This window comes from Mastigoproctus giganteus, chromosome 8 (assembly GCF_048544385.1).
Source record: "Mastigoproctus giganteus isolate SK-2022 chromosome 8, ASM4854438v1, whole genome shotgun sequence".
Classification (NCBI taxonomy): Eukaryota; Metazoa; Arthropoda; class Arachnida; order Uropygi; family Thelyphonidae; genus Mastigoproctus; species Mastigoproctus giganteus.
The window spans coordinates 59,915,893-59,937,732 of record NC_143582.1 but is presented as its reverse complement, the minus strand read 5'-3'; the positions used below and the strand labels follow the sequence as shown (position 1 = coordinate 59,937,732).

General features: G+C 36.0%; 1 protein-coding gene across 1 annotated transcript in view; it reads right to left on the bottom strand.

Annotated features, from left to right (window-relative positions):
- LOC150081560 (uncharacterized) overlaps positions 1-21,840 on the bottom strand; it is a 710,435-nt gene that overhangs the window by 95,749 nt on the left and 592,846 nt on the right. The window contains exons 28-29 of the mRNA XM_090380128.1: positions 11,650-11,688; positions 4,980-5,162 (exon numbers count right to left, since the gene is read on the bottom strand). Of these exons, the coding sequence (XP_090236254.1) occupies positions 4,980-5,162; positions 11,650-11,688 (222 nt within the window). The remainder of the gene's footprint in view (positions 1-4,979; positions 5,163-11,649; positions 11,689-21,840) is intronic.

The following is a 21,840-nucleotide window of genomic DNA, read 5'->3' as shown; positions in this document are numbered from 1 at the left end:
AGACCACAATCAAGCAATAACTTCATAGATAATAGAGAATTAATTCATAGATATCATCAATATTGCTGCAAAAACCTCTGTAATTCAATTGTATGATTTGTTCCATTATTTGGTTTTATGAGCGGAAGATGAATCTTTCTGCTTTTTGTCAGTTGCTTTTGTTTTTATCTGCCGAGTTTTAATTTTTCTTTTATTGAAAAATTTAAGGTTGCGAGTTCGATTCCCGCCTCGGGTGTGGATCAAAGTACTGCAAAAACCTTGGGAGGTGCATTGTGGCCACAGAAGCCTATGCGCGAAACAACTACCAAAAAAAAAAAAAAAAAAATTTGGGCATCCTGAGTCATTGCTTTCTTCCATATCATCATCTGCATGTATTTCAAGCAGATCTTCTGATTTAGTGGTATTATCTGTGTCCATGCTTGATAGGTGAGATTGTCACCTCAACCGGATCTGATTTTTGCAAATTCTCCACTGCTTGACAATGGGGAAATATCTGGGATGGAACTGTCAGTGGTTTATTATTGCCTTGACCTACACCAAAAGGACTGATCGAGCCCAGTCAGAGATCCGTGTGTCTGGATGGATGGATGGACACTTCTATCTGACATGCTACTGATTGGTTACTGTAAGTAGCAGAAGCATAAGTGCATCTTAATTTTACTTGTTTTCTTGTCTCTTGGTAGGAAACTTTATTTTCAATTTTATACTTTTGTATTTTTCCCCCAACTTCCAAAGGTCACAGTCTTTGCAGTATGCTGGATGGTTGCACTTGCAATTAGGACATTGTGGAGTTGGTGCCTTACATTCTGTTTGTGTATGAGTTTTACACCCACAGTTTGCACATGTTGCGTCTCCACAGCATGCTGTCTGGGAATGACCAAATTTCTGGCATTTAAAACATCTTGGGGGGGGGGGGGGGTTCGGGATATATGGCTGAACATGATAGTTTAAATATGCTGCCTTAACTGAAGCTGGCAGGTCTGGAGAACTGAAAGTTAAAATTATACTCTGGGTAGGGAATAAACTGCCATCTTGTTAGATCATGATCCTTTTTGCCTGGTTAACTTTTTGATCTTTAAATTCCTGGACTATTTCATCTTCAGGAACATTCAATAAATCTCATTCAGTGATCACTCCCTTTGAAGAAATGAGGGTGGTATGTGGTGTGATTTGAACTGGGATTCTACTCAAGGATGTCAGATGTAATAATAGTTCAGAGTGTTGCGGATTGGTGGTCTCTATTAATAAATCTCCAGATTGGAGGCATTTCACCATTTTTGGTGAACCTGTGACATGTTTGAGGCATCTCTGAATGATGAAGGGGAGAACTTGCCCACAGGTTGTGTTGACAAAGAATGTATTATCAAGAACGCTAGTAATTCCTGTCTGCCAGTGTCTTTCTTCATTCTCGTCAAAAAAGAGAAAAGTCATGGTCAGTGTTGTGATTGTCATTTGGTTGAGAGCTCTTTGGCTCTAAACATGGAAATTCATTTGTTTCCATCTCTGCTCCTTTTAGCCCTGAGGGTTGGTTTATCTCCTAGGTTATCCTGGCCCCACCATGTGGAGGATGGAATGGTGCCCCCAGTGACCAAGTGGTTGTTTAAATTAGTAGAGTTGGTTAGTAATAAATATAAAGACTAAGAAAAGAAAGGTGGATTTCCTTTCTTGGTCCTTACTTTTGACCTCTAAAGTGCAGAATCACTTTGAGTAAACAAAAGAATAAGCACACTAGAAAAGAAACAAAACTATATCACTTTGGAGAGCACTCTATAATCACAGGAAGAAAATCGCTTGGCACTCGGGGCCTAGATGTGCGGAAGTTTGCTTTTAGCCAGCGGGTGGTTGATTGTTGGAACAAACTTCCATCTGTAGTAGAAGTTGACAGCTTAAATAAATTCAAGGCAGAACTAGACAGACATTTAGAGCAAATGGGTAGGTGAAATGGGAAGGTTTTTTTTTTTTTGCGATGCTGTATACGCTTGCTTTCTTGCATCACATGCCTCTGCTATTCCTAATGATTTAGCTGTTTACATTACCACAATTAGAGGAGGACTGCCAGCCTGTCCTCATATTCTAGCAAGGAACTCCTCCTCACTGGTGTCTTCACGTCCACTTTCCTTGGTGCTTGGGTGCCAGACCACTGGATGGGTAGAGATGGATCCATTCCTTGCCACCGAGATCACCTGACCTAACATGGCTTGATTTTTTCTGTGGGGTTATGTGAAAGGCAAAGTTTACCTAACAAAGGACATAAGGCATTGTTCAACTGAAAGAGTACATCACATCAGTAGTGATCTCAGTATCCCTTGATATCACCATTTGTAGCATGTAATCCATGCTACAAATGGTGCACATATCGAATGTCTGTACCTGGATGTCATTTTCACATATATCATATGAAACTCACATACTGGCTATGATCTGTGTGGATTTCCTCTTTTTGCATTCTTAAATAAAAAGCTATTATCTGTCCAATGACGTATATCTCTTAGTCTCTCTACTTCACCAGAGACATCCTTATGAGGATGAATAAACAATAGCAACAGTGTACTTGTCTGTCCAGTGACCTTTATCTCCTAGTTTCTCTATTTTGTCAGAAAAATCCTTATGAGGAATTCATATTTTTCTGCCAGAGAATGATTATAATAAGGATCAGGGATTCAAGAACTGGGGTGGTAAACAAAGTTCAGTCCTTTGAAAAGACAGGCTTCTGCGTATACGAGTTTGGCCAGGAAGAGCCATTTTTCACAAATTTTCCTTTCCTTAAAGAAAGAAAGTATAATAACTAGAAAAAAAAAATTAAGACACTAGAGAGAGAATTCAGCAAATATTGTCATGGACTATACCAAATCTGTTATTATCTTTGTATCAAGCCAAATGCTACTTTTAGATTTATCCCTAAAACAATCACATACATTACACATGGTGATTCAAGTGGCTAAGAGGATACTGCATCAAGGGGAAAAAATGTCACAAAATCAAACTCTTATATTTATGCAAGGAGTAAAACAAATATACATAATGAAAAAAACTACTGTTTATTACAGGTATGTATAGTTTTTTTTCCACTTCAAATTTAAATTTACACAACAGTGTATAATCAAGCATGGTAAGTGTTGATGATTATATACAATTATGTGTGAGGTGTGATCCAAAAGTTTGGGGACTGACTTTATATCTTGAAATTGCAGTGTCACAGCCAAATTGTGACTTGCTACAATTGTATGTTCAGTGGCTCATCTAGACAGAGTAAAACATGAATCACTCATTTATATGCAGTCATTCTGAATTAGAACATGTTGAATAGAAGGTATTTTCCATATTTTGTTTCATTTTAAAAGAAGCGAATTTGCATCAGATTTTGTTTAAAATTAGAGAAAAATCCTTAAGAAATTCACAAAATGTTAAAAACAAACTTTCGGTTTTTTTTTTTTTTTGATTTGGTAGTTGTTGGCGCATCGGCTTCTGTGGCCATATTGCACCTCCCAAGGTTTTTGCAGTACTTTGATCCAAGCCCGAGGCGGGAATCGAACCCGCGACCTTTGGGTTGCCGGGTAGGTACTTTACCCACTCGGCTAGCCCGGTCGGCCTCACAAACTTTCGGAGAAGATGCTTGTGTTGTTTAAAGACTTTTCAGTAGTTTGAAAGGTATGAGAAAGGCTGTTTGTCTGTCAAAGCTGATCCTAACCTGGCCACTATTCGATTTCACAATCCACTGATCAATTTCTTGTGTTTGTGATCTATTCAGGAGTGACTGACATCTATCTTTGAAGACAACTAAATGTTAGGGTATGCTTTATCAGATTACTTAAAGGATTTTTAAATGTAATACTGACACATATGTGACTGGACTGAGTGGGTGGTGCAATTGAAAATTGAACTTTAGTTTATATCTGCAAAACTTGCTAACTTGTCTGTTTGAAGGCATTGTCTCGAGAAGTGTTTCTGTTTGTAAATTTTATGTTAGTTGATAAAGGGATTTAATATATATGCACACACATGCATACAGGGCATTTCAATTAAAAGGGGGGCCTATACTTTTATGTTTCAGTTATTTGTTTTCATCTGGACCTTTTTTTTTTTTTTGTAATATTTGGGTTTCACATCAAATTTAAAAAATAAATAAATAATAATAATTTTTTAAATTTGATGTTAAAAATTGGCCCAAGTATTACCATTTACATTTTACAATTTCTAAATTTAAAATTTGCCTAATCAACTGAAATGGGAAAATATTTCTCTTATTCACAAAGGTTGATCAAATGGCAAAGTGAAATTACAGACCTGCAGGTTTTACTTCTGTGTTTGACCAATCTGATTAGTTTCTATACACTAGTCACAAAGGAACTGGATGTAAAAATCAATTCTGATATCATATCTTAAACTTTACTAAAATATAAGCATACTGTTCTGATATACTTAGATAAATATATCAGAACAGTATATTTTTGATACTGTTCCACATGAAAGACTTATGTACAAATTGGAGAAGTGTGGAAATGTGGAAAGTTAGTGCTATTAATAAATGGTTGAATGGCAGTTGATGGAGAATAGTTATTAGTAGCCACTGTTCTTCATGGACTAATGTTATTAGTGGAGTCCTCCAGGAATTGGTGCTGCCCCCTATATATATATATATATAACTGAGTTATGTGAAGAAATATGTTATCTTCAATGCTCACTGGAGTAATCCAATGGATCCGGAAGACTACATTTTAAAATTAATCTAATAGAATATGCATCCAACAAGCAAAACTAATTTAAACTCTGAGTACAATAATACTTTGTAATATGCTACTGATAGCACCTTTAGCTGCCATATATAAAAGTAGTTACTTAGCAAAAATGATACCACCTTGATACCGATGGGCTCTTCCACTATACTTCTACAACCAGTTTTTTGATAATTATTACCAGTTTCTAATAAGAAATAGAAAAAAAAAGTATTACTTTTGCAATTAATTATTCTGTTTTTTTACCTTCATATATGCTTGGAACTCGATTCTCAAAATAAACAAGGGATGGATAAGTATAAACTCCAAAAAGTTTGGCTACTTCAAGATCAGTTGTTTTAAAAAATTTAATTCCATGTCTATCGGTGTCATCATCAATATTTTCCAATTCTTCTAATGCTAACTGGCAGTCTGAGCATTCGTAGTTATCTGAAAAACATACAAAACTTTGTAAAACTTAATACTTATATAAGAAGGGCGTTTCACTGCATGTTTGAACGAATATAATAAAGCTACTATGTATATAAATTTTTTATGGATATAAGTAAATTTTGGAAAATTTACATTGCGTATTCCTCATTAAAGTCACTAGACATTTAAAATCAGAAAACTTAAAATGTGAAATAAAAGTATTTTAAACCCCCTTTTAACAGTATGCACTTGTAGTATTCAAATAGCCTAACCTCTTGATGAAATGTTTTATGCACAGATAAGAGATGGCAGCACTTGGTGAAAGATTTGTAACGAAATTTGAAGCATTATTTGAAACAACCTTAAAAAAATTACACCTCAGGGCCCACAAACATATATATATATATATATATATAAAATCATATAAATTAGAATAAGGTTTAAAATAAAAATAAAATAATGCCAGTACAACGGCAAGACAAGAGTGAAAAAACAAAATTAAACCTAAATTCAAATCAAGATAAGAGGGAAGAGAAGGGTAAAAAGAGTAAAAATATATTGCAGCAGAAACTCTAAATTAATTTAGAAAATCTAAATGTACGAATAATAATTCTTTGAAATTTAAAAGCCAATTAAATAGAAATTTAACGGTACCCCCCTCTGACGGGCACCAGGTCCAAATTTATGCGAAATATCACCAAACAGAGATTTAAATCACTACAATAAAACAAAACAAAAATAGACAAAAATAGACTAACCATTATGCCCCATCTCAACAGAGGACCACAAGGCCAATAATGGTCAGGGAATCGCTGCATTTCGAACGCTAAACAAATCGCCGCAAAAGAGAATCGATCGTAAGATCAGTCCGCCACACCGATCCCCAGATCAAACCGCCAATGCAAGGAATTGAACAGCGGTGGTCCTGATGCAGCGAAAATCAAAAATAGAACAGACATGAGCACTCCAGTGCAAAGTAAATGCGTTTATATAAACAAATAATAAACTATAGATGGCAGTACAGGCGCAGTGTTATTTTTTATATAAACTTTCGTTTATTATTCGTTTATATAAACGGGTTAAGTTTACTTTTGTCAGTAGCGTGGCTTTGCACTGGAGTGCTCATGTCTGTTCTAGTTTTGATTTTCGCTGCATCAGGACCACCGCTGTTCAATTCCCTGCATTGGCGGTTCGATCTGGGGATCGGTGTGGCGGACTGATCTTACGATCGATTCTCCTTTGCGGCGATTTGTTTAGCGTTCGAAATGCAGCGATTCCCTGACCATTATTGGCCTTGTGGTCCTCTGTCGAGATGGGGCATAATGGTCAGTCTATTTTTGTCTATTTTTGTTTTGTTTTATTGTAGTGGTTTAAATCTCTGTTTGGTGATATTTCACATAAATTTGGACCTGGTGCCCATCAGAGGGGGCACCGTTAAACTTCTATTTAATTGGCTTTTAAATTTCAAAGAATTATTATTCGTACATTTAGATTTTCTAAATTAATTTAGAGTTTCTGCTGCAATATATTTTTACTCTTTTTACCCTTCCCTTCCCTCTTATCTTGATTTGAATTTAGGTTTAATTTTGTTTTTTCGCTCTTGTCTTGCCGTACTGCTGGCATTATTTTATTTTTTTATTTTAAACCTTATTCTAATTTATATGATTATATTTCAAGCATCATGTAGAGGAATATGCTTTTTGCTGCCCCATCCTTTTTATTTTTATTATGAAATATTCTTTTCCAACTATTTCAACATTATTTAATATATATATATATATATATATATGTGTGTGTGTGTGTGTGTGTGTGTGTGTGTGTGTGTGTGTGTACGCCAGAGAAGGTTAAAATTCATTACTCCATTGGATGCTTCATTTTTGGTGAAATTTTCAAAAGTTAAATAATAACTCTGGTTGGTTTTCTGCATGTAGACATGATGCATTTGCATTGATCTGTGTCTATGGATCCTGCTGTCCGGGCTTTTACCTTGAATTTTTATTAAGTGTTGGACTGCTAGACACCATTTAGCATTTCTCATATTGTGGACTTGTTTTTGCAGCTGGGTTATAATCTGTTGTGCCATTGGACTGTCTTCCCCTAGAATCTGCAAGGCTCTATGAGGAGAAATTTTTATCAGTGTGGTCCATACTTGAAAGTAGAAGGAATCTATTTTGTAGAGATAGTGTATTCATTTGAACAAAGGTGGTGCAAGGATTTTTTGCCAATATCATTGAGGATACCTTAAGGGTTCAGGGAAACTGCTAATTGTGGGTGGGTAGAAGGATAATATAGAGCCATGTTTATCTGATGATATGGGTCAAAGTAATGCTTGCACTCACCTCAAAAATTCTTATCTGCTGCCACAACAGGTGATGTTGGGAGAATGTTCTGAGGGTAGCAACGTTTTAGATGCATGGGATGAGAAAGATAGGAAAACAAGCCTAAATAACTTCAAGGGGTGTGTCAGGGTAGTAAACTATAGAAAAATACTTAGTCTTAACTGTGTCCATGGTAATGTCTGGAGTGTCAATAAAATGGCTGTATTTGAACTCATGGTTAGGACAATTAATATTGATATAATAGGGCTAACACCTGGAAAATGAGGATGCCAAGTTACACTATGATATGTATAATATATTACGGAAGATAGTGAAGATAGAAAGGGCAGTGGTGTTATACTTATCAATAGCAGCCCTGAGTGCGAAAAGAGCTTTTACTGAGTATGAAGTTATATCTGCCAGCACAGAATCTCTGTACTGTGAGTTTGGAAGCAAAGGTATAACGAGAGTGGGAGTAATCAACAGCCCGGAAGAGTATGATGAGAGTCTTTACATGCAGATGGAATGGACAAACAAGCGAGTACGAATTATAGGTAACTTCAATCTGCCTCAGATTGATTAAAATAAGTGGGAGGGAGACTCACCTTGGGGAAAATTTTTTCTAAACAAACTAGATGATTATTATTTGTACCAGCATGTCAGAGATACTAGGGGTGAGAATATTCTTGACCTCATCATTACTCATGAATTAGATGACATCACAGGGCTCCAAACACAAGAACCACTGGCAGGTTGGTTGGTTGATTGATTGATTGACTGATTGATTTTTTGGTTTTTATGGTGCAAAAACATCGAAGTGATCACACAGTCATCAGTTGGAAGATGAAGAAAGATGTTGCAGTAGTTGAAGGTAAAGGCACAGCTTTAATTTCAGAAGAGGGGACTTTGGAAGTTTAAGGCACTATATGGCATCTATTAATTGTGTGGATTGCAGAGTGAGGATGGATATACTTGAATTATGGAAAGCTTTAAAGCAAAAATCACAGGAGCCATGAATACATACATACCATTAAGAAAATATCATAGTAGGAGGGTGCCAAAATGGATGAATGCGGAGCTGGCCTGCCAAATAGAGCAGAAAAAGATAGCATGAGACATTTACAGGGCAATGAAGCTTATAACGGCTACAAGTTAATTTGTAACAGCATCAAAGATAAGGTTAGAGAGGCCAGGGCTGTATATAAGAAAGACTGGCTAAGCGAGCAAAGAATGGGGACAAGGAATTTTTCATATATGCGAATACAAGGAAGGAAAAAGTGAATCACATCAGACTATCATGCACTGGATGCGGGAAATTCTCAGACAACCCAGCTGATTTTGTGGATAAATTGAATAGGTACTTTGCACCTGTCTTTACTGAAGAAAGGCCCTTCATGCTAAGAAGAGGCCATGCAAGTGAGGCTTTGTCATATGAAATTAGTGATTTCAAAATTACACTCTGTTTATTAGAAAAATTTTCAAGCATAAAGAGAAGTACGGCTTTTGATGTTGTGGCATATACCCAGTAATTTTGAGCGAGGCCATCATGGAGTGTATTAAACCACTGAAGTTAATTATGAGGGTGTCTTTGGACTCTGGAGAGATTCCTTTGGATTGAAAATGTTCCAATGTATCACTGATATATAAAGGCAGTTCTAAGAGCAAAGTTGGTAACTATAAACCGGTAATTCCGACTTCAGTGGTAGGGAAAATTTCAGAGACACATGATTAAAAAGTGCAATCCAGGGTCATTTAGATAGATATGGCATTCTGAAGGACACATAACATGGTTTGGTTAAGGGAAAATCATGTTCAACTAACTTAGTGGGCTATTGCTATTTTGACAGTTACTCATGAGCTGGATGTAGGGAATAATTTTGACATAGTTTATTTGGATTTTAGCAAGGCATTTGACTCAGTCTTTCATGAAGGTTCATATAAGCTGGAACATGTTGGGATTACTGGAAAAGTTCTAAGATGGACTGCTAGGTGGCTGCTGAGCAGAAGGCAGTGATTAATGGGTATTCTTCAAATTAATATAAAGTCAGAAGTGGGATCCACTTCTAACTTTATACTAATAGTTTATACAAGGATCGGTTCTTGGACCACTGTCGTTTTTGATTTTCATAAATGACATCAATAATGGGATAGAACAGTGGTTCTCAACCTTTTTTGACCCATCCACCCTTTTCACCATATGACAGAATGTCATCCCCCCCCCCCCCCCCCACTTTCCAAGATTGATGTCATTCCCTCCTTTCCAAGATTGTCTGACTCAAAAGGTGCATTCCAAAAAGATAAAAAAGTGAAATATTTATCTTTATTTTTAATTTAATATGTGACATCCATAAAGTGTGATGTCCTGTAGATTACGTACAATCTGTAGAATTGTAGTTTGTAGAAAGATCAATATTCCAATGGTTTCAGTCTGTCAATCTGTGGTCCCAATTAACCCCCCAAAACCCTAAAATTTCCCCTGGGAGGGAATTCCCCCTTGGGATAGAAGGTGAGATGTAAAAATTTGCAGACAACAAAGATTGGTAGAGCAATGCTCCTTCAGGATGACTTTAACAGGCTTCAAGTATGGGTTGAAAAGTGGCAGTTATGTTATAATGCAGCAAAATGTAAGGTCGTTTTGAATGAATCATCTAGCGATGATTTATCGAACATTATCCTTTAGAGATAGGGAGTTCATAATCCCACTGCACAAGGTAATTGTAAGACCACATTTGGAACACTGTGTCAGAGTAGAGAAACTTCATCCGAAAAAAAGGAATTAAGCTTCTTGAAAGGGTGCAAAGAAACGCATGGGGTTTTGCCAATGACATAGGAATTTTGCTAGCAGGGATAAGGAGGTAATTATGCCATTGTACAAGGCAACAGTCAGGTCACATCTTGAGTACTGTACACTGTACAGTACTCAAATCTCAAGACCTCATTTTAGGAAGGCTGTATGACTTAAAGAATGGGTACAGAGAAGGACAATGAGATTGGTGAGGGGAACAAAGGGGAACTCTTGTCAAGGAAGGCTTCAGTTTTGCAAATTGCAGCATGTGGAGACTAGGCACCTGTGAGGTGATCTGAGTGAAGTTTTTAAGGCTTCGAATGGATTGAGCAAACTCAATGCTGATGGGATTCTTCCTCTTGTTCAGACTATGCACATGAGGTGCATAAATTCAAATTGAGTAAGGTTAGTTGCAGAATAGATGTGCAGAAGTTTGCCTTCAGCCAACTAGTGGTTGATGCTGGAACAAGCTTCCTTCTGTTGTTGTGGAAATGGATAATTTGAATAAATTCAAGGAAGAACTAGACAAATTATTGGAGGGGATGGAGAGGTGAAATGGATCCCCCCTTTTATTTGGCTGATGCTGTATTTAAGCTATACAGCATCAGCCAAACCTAACAAACTCCCTCATGCTATAAATCTATTAGAGCATGTTGTAATTTGAAAACAAAAGTTATGTGCATTACATGGTGTTTTACTCCAATGTGGCTGAAATGCAGTAAGGATTTTTATGGATCTCAGTTTATAAGGGCCAATCAAATGTTAATGGTAAAAGAGTTGAATTTATATTTTATCACAGTATAGCAAGTTTCAGAAAACAGGTACTTTGCTTGTATAAACGGGAGGCGAGAGAATACAAATGGGAGATAAATAATCATTATGAGTTAATGAATTTCTTTTCATATATCAGAGCTTACATTTGCTGCACTTACTTCCTATAAATAATTTGATGATAGTTATAAAATAATGATAATACTTTCATATTACAGTATAAAGTACTTATTCATTATGCATGTAACTTCTTCATTTAATATTATTTTAAACATGCATCTATTGATGATTAAGCTACTTTATATACCTTTGCCAATATGCCTTTATATGCCTTCGCCAACAAAATTCAATATGAATTTTGGTTCTGTATAGTAACTTAACTATAAAATAAATAAATGAAATAAACATATTATTAAAAGAAAATATGGCCATGCATCATAACTGCAGATTTAAGTGCTGAACTTCTCTAATATAATGATGGTTGTTAAGTTTTATAATGTGGATAGCTTATAATGCCGGTGTTATTCACCCCCCCCACCAATACTTATACTAATTCAAAGCTGTCCTAAGCTGAGATATTTAAGGAAGAAATCATGCCAAAAGGAATTAATGAAAAATAAGTTCAACATACCTAGTTCATCATTACAGTCTTGGCAGCGTAACTTGTCATCTATATTGTATATTCAGATAAAAAATAAAATAAAAATAAAAAGTGAGAACTTTAAATTTGCGACAACAAACAGAGTATTATATTTAAAATATTAACATCTGTATTTGAGAACTAAATAAAATTTTCATAACATAATATCAAGGTTCACTTGAGACTCAGAATTATATAACAATATCACTTTTTCCACCTACATAAGCAGAAACACACAGATTACACACTGGAGTAGAAAAACTATAATCCGAGGTGTTTGTGAAAAATTAACCATGCTTATGACAGTAAATTCTGAAATACTACACAATAGAAACTGAAATCTCCACAGGAAAAGCTATTTAGTTTAGTTATTTAGTTTTTTTTTTTTTTTTTTAGGAGCATCTAAGGCCATATTGCTCCGGGAATATGTTGTGGTTATTCCCTGACCTTTCCGCATCCTCCATATTTGGTGGTGACGGGCTCGAACCCTGGTCTAATCAAGAAGCGTGTGCCATGCACTACTGCTCCTTCCCACCTGGCTACGGAGGCGCCTACAGGAAAAGCATTTTGTGCCATTCAGTTTGCAATTTTCCAGATAAATTCACTGATTAGCATGCAACATGAATTTCATATATTCACAGAAGGACCTACGGCAGTGTAAGTCAATTTACAATTGATGTAAACATTCCCAAAGCAAAGGCACATTTTCAAGGGAGTGAGTCCAAAGTGCCACCATACCACTGTTGTTGTTGTTATTTGGTTTTTAGGAGCATTAGCAACTAAGGCCATATTGCTCCGGGATATGCGGTGGTCATTTCCTGACATTCCCGCATCCTCCGTATTTGGTGGTGATGGGCTCGAACCCCAGTCTAATCAAGAAGCGTGTGCTACGCACTGCTGCTCCTTCCCACCTGGCTACGGAGGCGCCACCATACCACTGATGAAACATCACAACTTGTAAGGGAAGTCATTCAGTGAAGACACTGAGAGTCCACTTACAGATGTAGCTGTGATTTTCAACATGCCTCAAACAACCGTTTAGCATATTTCCAGATATTTTTATTTTTACTTTTTAAAGCTTATCAATTGCAGTTAGTGCAGGTTAAAAGTGAACAACAGATGACTTTTAACCCAAAGGCAATGAGTTTTTTCTGTGAATTTCAGCTGAAAGTGGAAGGGGATGGAATGGCAGCATGGTTTTCTTTGAAGTGACAAAGAAACTTTTCCACTTCAGCTAGAAAGTCAATTGCTACAACATCAGATGTGAGATACTGAAAATCCTCACCAAATCAAGTATGAATGGAACTCTTAAAAATAAGCATGTTTTGTGACATTTCACATCAGGAAATCTGTGCCCCCTTTCTTTTTTATGGAAAAGACAATCAATAGGAACATTATTCATGTATCTGAATAGTTGGTTTATGCCTCTACTTCACGAGGACTACTTCATGAGTTTATCTTCAGCAAGACAATGTGTCTTCTCACTTGCAAACTGCCAATTCCTGAATGTCCAGTATAAGTGAATATGCAAGAATCAGCAGGATGAGATACTGAAGAAGGTGATGTGGTGCTCTCAATCCACCAGCTCTCCAAACCCAACACAATGTGATTTAAATTTACTCAGAGTTGTCATTTGGTTTTTAGGAGCATTAGCAACTAAGGCTATATTGCTCCAGGGATATGTTGTGGTCATTCCCTGACCTTTCCACATCCTCCGTATTTGGTGGTTATGGGCTCGAACACCGGTTATAATCAAGAAGTGTGTGCTACGCACTGCTGCTCCTGCCCACCTGGCTACGGAGGTGCCAAGTTACTCAGAGAAAGTTAAAGAAAGTTAGAGAAAGAGAAAGTTACTGAAGAAAAAGACAGAGAAAAATAAACAAAAATAATGAAATGGAATAATACAGAAAATCTGTATTATTCTGTTGTTGTTGTTGTTGTTTCTGGTTATGTTAGTACCAGATGTGTAATCAGGGCACATAAGGTAGATTCTGTGTAACAAAATGACAGAGGTCCCTCAAAAAATTAGTTTCATGGATCAAACATATGCTACTGGATGTGTAAGGTCATGAGAATTCTACTAAAGCTATCATATGTACAATAAACACAAAGTATTTCTCATTGTGTTTATTTGATATTTGACAGTATGAATGAACTAATAAAGCTAGCTAGCTTCGTGCCAACTCATTTATACTGCAGCCAGTGCCATATCCAATTCTGTCTTATCTCCCAAACCTGGGAGGGGAAACATTTTCAAAAATTTCAAAGCTAAATAAAGAAAGAGGTACAAAGAAGACAGCATGATGAATCATTTGTATGCAAAGCCTAATAATGAATAAAGTACAGTATAATATATAATTATATTTTATTATATTTTTATATTTATTGCATTTATATATGAAAAATTATTATATTATATAGAGAAACAGGAAAGATAATCTGGAATCTGTCTGACTAAAGTTTAATTAATAGCAGATGTTACCACAGAATTAAGTGAAACAAGGCAACCAGGGCTATGATTATATGTATCCTATTCAATTCAGACCTGTAGTTCCTTGACACCTCACTCATAATAACTGCAATAGAATACACAAATTGTATATGACCAAAACTTTATTGAAATAGATTGAAATAAAATAAAAATAAGACAGGATAAAATGGGATGCAAAAATAAAATATACTGACAACTGTAGAGTAAAAAGCAATAATATTATTGGTGGAATTAAAATACATAAAAATTAAAGTATAGATGAAATATTACAAATTAAAAACAATAAAGCAATACCATAGCTTTCAAAGATGACTGCTTCCTTTATCAACAGTGGAACTTTACTGTCACGATACATCCTTAGATAATATCAGAAGGCTCATGGCATGTTCTACTGTAAGAGCATGGGAATTATCCTCTACACATGTATGGAGACCAGAAATGGCTTAGGACCATGCCCGCCAGAACCGTTCATCCCATCCAAGAATTACAGTTTTAAAGTGGGGTGAATGGACTCCTCTATCTCTATTGATGGTATTATGTTCTGAAGAACAAATCCGTAAGCTCTCGACCCATTTCAAGTTCCAATATCTATATGAACAATCAACAATGACAGCATCGTCTGGAGAAATTTGGTGGTTCTCCTCCCAAAAGTGTTCAGCCACAGCAGATTTCCAATAATCTGTGGTCTTTATTGCGCTAGTATGTTTCCCCATACAATCTTTAAATCTACATTCTGTCTCTACAACACAACATTCCCCACAGTCTGGATATTTGATCTTATATATAGTTCCACTTGTACCCTCGATAGGTACAGGATCTTTTATCTTTAACACGACTGTGTGCAATCTTTGCCCCAGTAGCTATACACAGCGTGTCTGACAAGAGATCCACTTTGTTAAGCCTGGATAGTAGAGAATGTATGCGCTAGCAGTGGGCGAGAATTCCTATCTTTGTCCATGTTCAACTTCTCGAATATATCTGGCCAAGATCTTGGACAAACATATTTGAGACAAACATATTGGGCAAACGAACTTTCCCAACCCTACATGCCTATTTGAAGAATCCTTGATACCTCTTACAAACGAATATATATATATCGCACTGTTTACTGAAAAACTTGAATGAGATAACTTTTCTCTTTAAAATTTATATGAATTTCATTTTCTGTTAGATTCGGGTATCTGATACATGCAATTTTACTTATGTGTAAGCCATTCTAGCTCATCTATATTGCCCTAACATTTGGTCATCTATAAATGATTTATATGGCTCTTGAGGTTTGCTGCAGACTCTTCCAGTGATAATAGCTAAGGACACCAAGCTAAAGAACACCAAGTGAATTTGAGTCTCATTTAATTAATATCTTAATGTGCATACAGAATAGCTAACTTAAGGGTATACTGGCACCTGAGTGAAGTGAATAAGCATTCATTCCTCATGCTTTTTATGGGAAGATATTAGTGGTGTATTAATTTATTCAGGCACAGTATTTCAGTAAGCAGAACGTCAGTGCTAATTGTGAAAATAAGAGTGGATAAAATGAATTTTATGGCAGGAAAAATCTTAACTGTAGTCCCAATTCTACGAAGCTGATTAAATGAAACATGACATGACAGAATTGTGCATGCATACTGCATGTCAATGTATAGGTTGAATCCCTTTACACAACAAGAGAAGTTGCATCCAGTGTGAGTCAAGTCATCACGAAGTAAGCAATCACAGGTTTTTGTTGACTCTGTCATGTAAAATGGAGAACAATACTACACCATCAAATTTTTCATGAAACTCAATGAAAGTATGATAAGAAACATACAAAAAGTTAAGAAGTGCTTATGGAGATCAAGTTTTATCCTGCATCTAAGTTTTCTGATGGCACAAGGTCTTTTTTGGAAGTAAGCAAATCCACTGAAGATGAGCCATGTGCAGAGAGATTTGTCTTGGCAACAACAGAGGAGAATGAAGAGAGTGTAAGGGTTCTGATTGTGTCTGACTAATGATTGACCATGAGATGTATGGCAGGTGAGCCAAACATGAGTCACCGAACCATCCATGACATTTTAACAGAGAATTGGGGCATGTGCAAAATGGTGCCAAAAAACCTCACTGGGTAACAAAAGCAAATTAGAAAGAAAATTTGCCTCGATCTTCATGATCGTGTTGAAATTGAGCCAGAGTTCCTTCAGTGAGTGATAACAGGTGATCAAACATGGATTTTTGAGTGTGATCCAGAAACAAAAAGACAGTGAAGAATGGCACACCACACATTTGCCACACTCAAAGAAAACATGAATGAACAAATCTAGTATCAAATCAATGTTCATCTGTTTTTTGATTGGCATGGAGGGGTGCACAGAGAGTTTGTGCCTCAAGGTAAAACTAGAAACTACTAACTAAACTTCCTACTGAGAAGTCCTTGAATGGCTATGGAAAATTTTTCAATTAAAATTTTTTTATAAAATCAGTCTCATTAATTCTGCGACAGACCTCATGTATGAGTGTTGGTATGCATATTAGATAAATATAAATTTAATCAGACATTTTTTCACAAGTCGCTTATAATAAAAATAATAGAGGTAAAAAAAAAAAAAAAAAAAAAGAGAAAAAATATGCAATTGTAGTCCCACAAGTGACTCTAAGGGAGTGAGTAGGAAAGGAAAGAAAGTAAATGCTACTAAAGCTAAAAATATGATACATTCCTTGTCCTCAAGCAATTTAGTATCTTGGCAAGTGGAAAAATAAAAATTAGAAAGTCAAAATAGGTGAGAAAAAAATCTTGCTAAAGTAAAATCTGGCAATATTTGTACTTCCTTTTGGAATATAAATATAGCCAGATTTTACTTGAGTAAACAATTTATAATAACCATCCCTTAAGTAGGGCCTTAGAAGGAAGAAAGGTGGGTATTTAAGTAAAATGTTCTTTAAAATCACATATGTATGGTGGGGGGAAGAAAGGGGAGACCTAAAAATTATTTTTTTTTAAATAAAATAATGAAAATGATACAATGAAAAAGAAATATATCTAAACCAATCAAATAAGTAAATATAATTTGAAATTTACTTTATGCAATATCACTCTAAAATGTAACCAGAGAAATATGGATATGACACATCTTCAGGTTATTATATTATCCTAGAAAGCAGCATTTCAATTAAGTAAATACTCTGGGAAAAATTTGCATGCAAATGAAATATGTAGAAAGCAATTGTTATTTAAATCCAAATATGGAATATGAATTAAAATATAAGAAATGTGTATCAGAGAGTGGCAACTATGCTATGTTACCATTGCATTAAAGAAAAAAAAAAAACAAGCAACATACAATTCAGATTGAGCCTCATAATTGCTGCATCTTTGCTAAGTTATGTTTGGCAGAATATGAATATTTTTTAAAAGTATAGGAGGCGGGACAGTATCTCTTGAAAACTGCATCAAAGTATAAATAACAATTTGGCATTAAGTTTGGAAATAGTGAGTGAAGTATAAAATTAACAGGTGGTATATATATCATTTATGTTACATTTATGAGCACAAGGTGATTTATGAAAATGCATCACTGCAATCTTTGAGGTCACATTTCATTCCGTAACCATCACCTTAAGAAAAATTAAAAGTTGAAAATTTAAAAGAAATGATATTGAAATATTACAATCAATAATGAGAGAAACATATAAGAACTGATATGGAAGTATTGTATTCTAGTCCATTTAAGAGCACAAGCTTAGCAAAACTTGTTCACAATATTGCAAAATCAATGATAATAAGAATTGAGCCAGTTAAATTAGACATATTAATCTAATTCAAAATAACTATGAGCTGCTGAAACTAATTTGCATTAATAGTGGAAAATGATGCAAAGAAGAAGCAAGATTACACAGCATTCAGCAAAAAAAAAAAAAAAAATCATCTCTCCATCACCACTAATAATTTGTCTAATTCTTCCTTAAATTTATTAAGAGAACCGACAACAAGAGATGGTAGTCTGTTTGAACAGTCAATTATTCTGTGGCTGAAAGAAATAAGAATACCATCATCAATGTTCAATCTACTCAATCAATTTAAAGTCTTAAACACTTAATCTCTTAAATCTACCAGCAGGTCGAACTGACTCTTGCAATTTCTTGAACAGAAGCCTTTCTTGAAAAAAGTACTCTTTTCTGACAATGACTAATCATGTTGTCTGCAGCCACTCCGATAGATCAACATCCTTCCTAAAATGGGGCACCTTTGAATATTGCATACACTTGTATGCAATATTCAAAGTGCAGTATAACTGCTGCCTTATACAAAGTACCTAGTAGCCTGTTTGCATTGAGAGAGAACTAAATTTTAAACCTTAATTGCCAATTCTCAGAAATTTTTCCATGTCTTGTTCAAGTAGTATACCTTGATTTTTGTCATTAACCACACTACCAATCTTTATATCATTACAAATGTAGACATTAAATTCCATAAGTTCAACACTGAACTCTTAAGGTGCAGTCCTCATCCTTTATTGTTTGCAGCATTTATTAACAACATTGATTCACTGACAACATTGGTCGACTAATATCAATTCACTAATAACAATAATATCAGGGGGGAGAGAGGTTCATTAATAACCTGTCTTTTTAGCCCCCCCATCTGGCACTCAACCAGTCCTTTACCCAATCAGTAAACTGCCTCTAAATGATTATTCCAACTTGTACAACAGAAATTTAGCATTAGTATTAGTAATGACAATGATGCCAGAAATCAAGATGATGCAGCATCAGCTAAATAAATAAATTCCCACATTACTTGCCCATCTCCTCCTTACTTAGACAACACTAGATGGAAGTTTGTTCCAACAATCAATTGCATATTGGCTGAAGGAAAATTTCTGCACATTGAACCTGCAATATCCTGCCTCAATTTGAATTATGTGTATAGTGTGAGCAAGATGAAGGATTCTGTCACAAATGAGCTTACTCAATTCATTCAAAGTCTTAAACATCTCAATCAAATCTCCTCACAGGTGTCTAGTGTCCAGACACTGCAATTTGCAGAATTGAAGATTTTCTTGGTAAGAGCAACCTTTTTTCTCCTCACTAATCTCACTGCTCTTCTCCACGCCCAATCCAACAGATCAACATCCTTTCTAAAATGATACTTCTGGACCTGCAAGGAGTACTTAAGATATGGCCTCCTTATTCTTATTGGCAAAATTCATCAACATTCAATCTACTCAATCAATTTAAAGCTTTAAAGTCTTAAACACTTAATCTCTTAAATTCTACCAGCAGGTCGAACTGACTCTTGCAATTTCTTGAACAGAAGCCTTTCTTGAAAAAAAGTACTCTTTTCTGACCCCTGACTAATCATATTGTCTGCAGCCACTCCGATAAATCAACATCCTTCCTAAAATTTGATGCACGTTTTCTTTAATTGATGCAATATAATAATAAAAGAGTAGGAGACCGGCGGAATTACTTAACAAGTACAGGTCACTGTAGAAAAAAAGCCATGAATTAGGGTTGAATTTTAGGGTTGAAACTGTCTGTAATTCTGTCCAGACACGATAGGAGGGAGTATATGATGAGAGCCCTGTCGATCAAATTGGCCCTGGAAAGATTGTGCAAGGCTCAAGGGGTAGAATTTTTTTCAGCCTGGTCTGTACTTGTTAACAGGAGAGACTGCTTCTACAGGGATGGGATACACTTAAATAGAAAGGGTGCAAGAATGTTTGCTGACGCTATCGAGGCAGTGTTAGGTGGGTCGGAAAACTGCTAGATTGGGGGGATACAAGGACTAATAGATTAACAGTAGCCACTGGCAGAGGTGAAAGTGATTCTTGCAGTGCTTCTATTGGAATGAGCCGCAGCCTGGAAAATAAGATGCAGGATATTTCAGAGACTGCTAGGAATCATTGGGGTACAAGTAAACACATGGGTTGTGTTAGGGTAGCAAAGAAAAAGAACAGGTGCATGTATACTTACGCATACACCAATGCTAGGAGTTTAGTATATAAATTTGATGAATTTGAGGTATTGCTCAAAACATCAAAAGCAGATATTGTTGGGATTTCAGAGATGTGGTGTCACACAGATATAAGGAATGCAGAACTGGAATTTGGGGAGTACAATGTCTACAGAAAGGATAGACAGGATAGGAAGGGAGGAGGGGTTATGCTATTAGTTAAGAAATACATAAAATCCAAGGAAGTGAAGCCAGTCGACATCGCTGGACAGCGCAGTGTCGAGTCAGTTTGGTGTAACATAAGCATTGGGAGATCAAAATTGAGAATAATAGTGTGCTATAGGCCTAATGCCTCTGATAAGTATAATAAGAAATTGTACAGGGAAATAGAGTGGGCCAGTAAATCAGAGAGTCTTATAATGGGGGATTTTAATTTCCCAGATATTGACTGGAATTTGTGGGCTGGCCACTCACACACTAGCAAGGCTTTTGTGGATTTATTGGATGATTGTTTTCTACATCTGCATGTTCAGGAGGCAACTAGAGGGAGTAATACTGTTGATATGATTATCAGTAGTGATTCTTCATGCATTAAGAATCTGCAGATAATTGAACCACTAGGTGGTAGTGATCACAGTGTGTTGAAGTGGGATTTACTCAAAGAGATAACTACCATTAGGGGTAAAGGGAAGGGTTATTGCTTTCGCAAAGGCAACTGCGATGGACTGAGACAGTATTTAAATTCTATACAGTGGGACCAACTGATGATGATGTTACCAACAGCAAATTCAAAATGGGAAGCATTCAAAGAACTTATCTTGGAAGCTACTAGGCTTTACATACCAACTAAGAAATATTGTTCAAGGTTTAGGCCTAAGTGGATGTCAGATGAACTAATGAGACATATGGTAGAGAAGAAAAATGCATGGGATACATACAAATTAACAAGTGACACAGAAGCCTATGATAGATACAAGTTGATCTGTAACCAAGTTACAAAGGAGGTTAGGCAGGCGAAGGCAGATTACGAGAAATCTTTGGCAAGTGATGCAAAGAAAAAACAGCAAAGAGTTCTTTACTTATGTAAACTCTAGAAGGAAGGGGATGAATCAGATTGGTCCACTTGATATCGATGGGTCAACTGTTGATGATCCTGCTCAGGTAGCTAACAAACTAAATGAATATTTTGCATCGACATTCACACATGAGAAGTTATTCAGCGAGGGGAATGCCAGAGGTGTATTGAACTCTGGCGGTAAGCTAGAGAATCTTGTAATAACTGAGAGTAAAGTGGAGGAGAAATTGTTGAAGATAAATTCAAGAAAGGCACCTGGGGTGGATGGGAAATATCCAGTTATATTAAAGGAGGCAGCAAAGGAAGTAAGCAAACCTTTAGCCATAATTATGAGAGCTTCCTTGGACTCAGGGGAAGTACCCATGGACTGGAGATGTGCAAATGTGACATCAATTCGCAAAGGAGGATCAAAGGGCGACACAAGTAATTATAGACCTATTAGTTTAACCTCTGTTCCTGGAAAATTAATGGAGGCACTGGTTAAAGAAGCACTGCAGGATCATCTAGACAAGACTTCAGTTATAGCTCAGACACAGAATGGTTTTAAGGGAAAATCTTGCCTGACCAATTTGATTGGATATTATGATGCAGTCACAAAAGAACTGGATGCAGGAAATAACTTTGATATTTGTATACTTGGATCTTAGAAAGGCTTTTGATACTGTTGCACATGGAAGACTG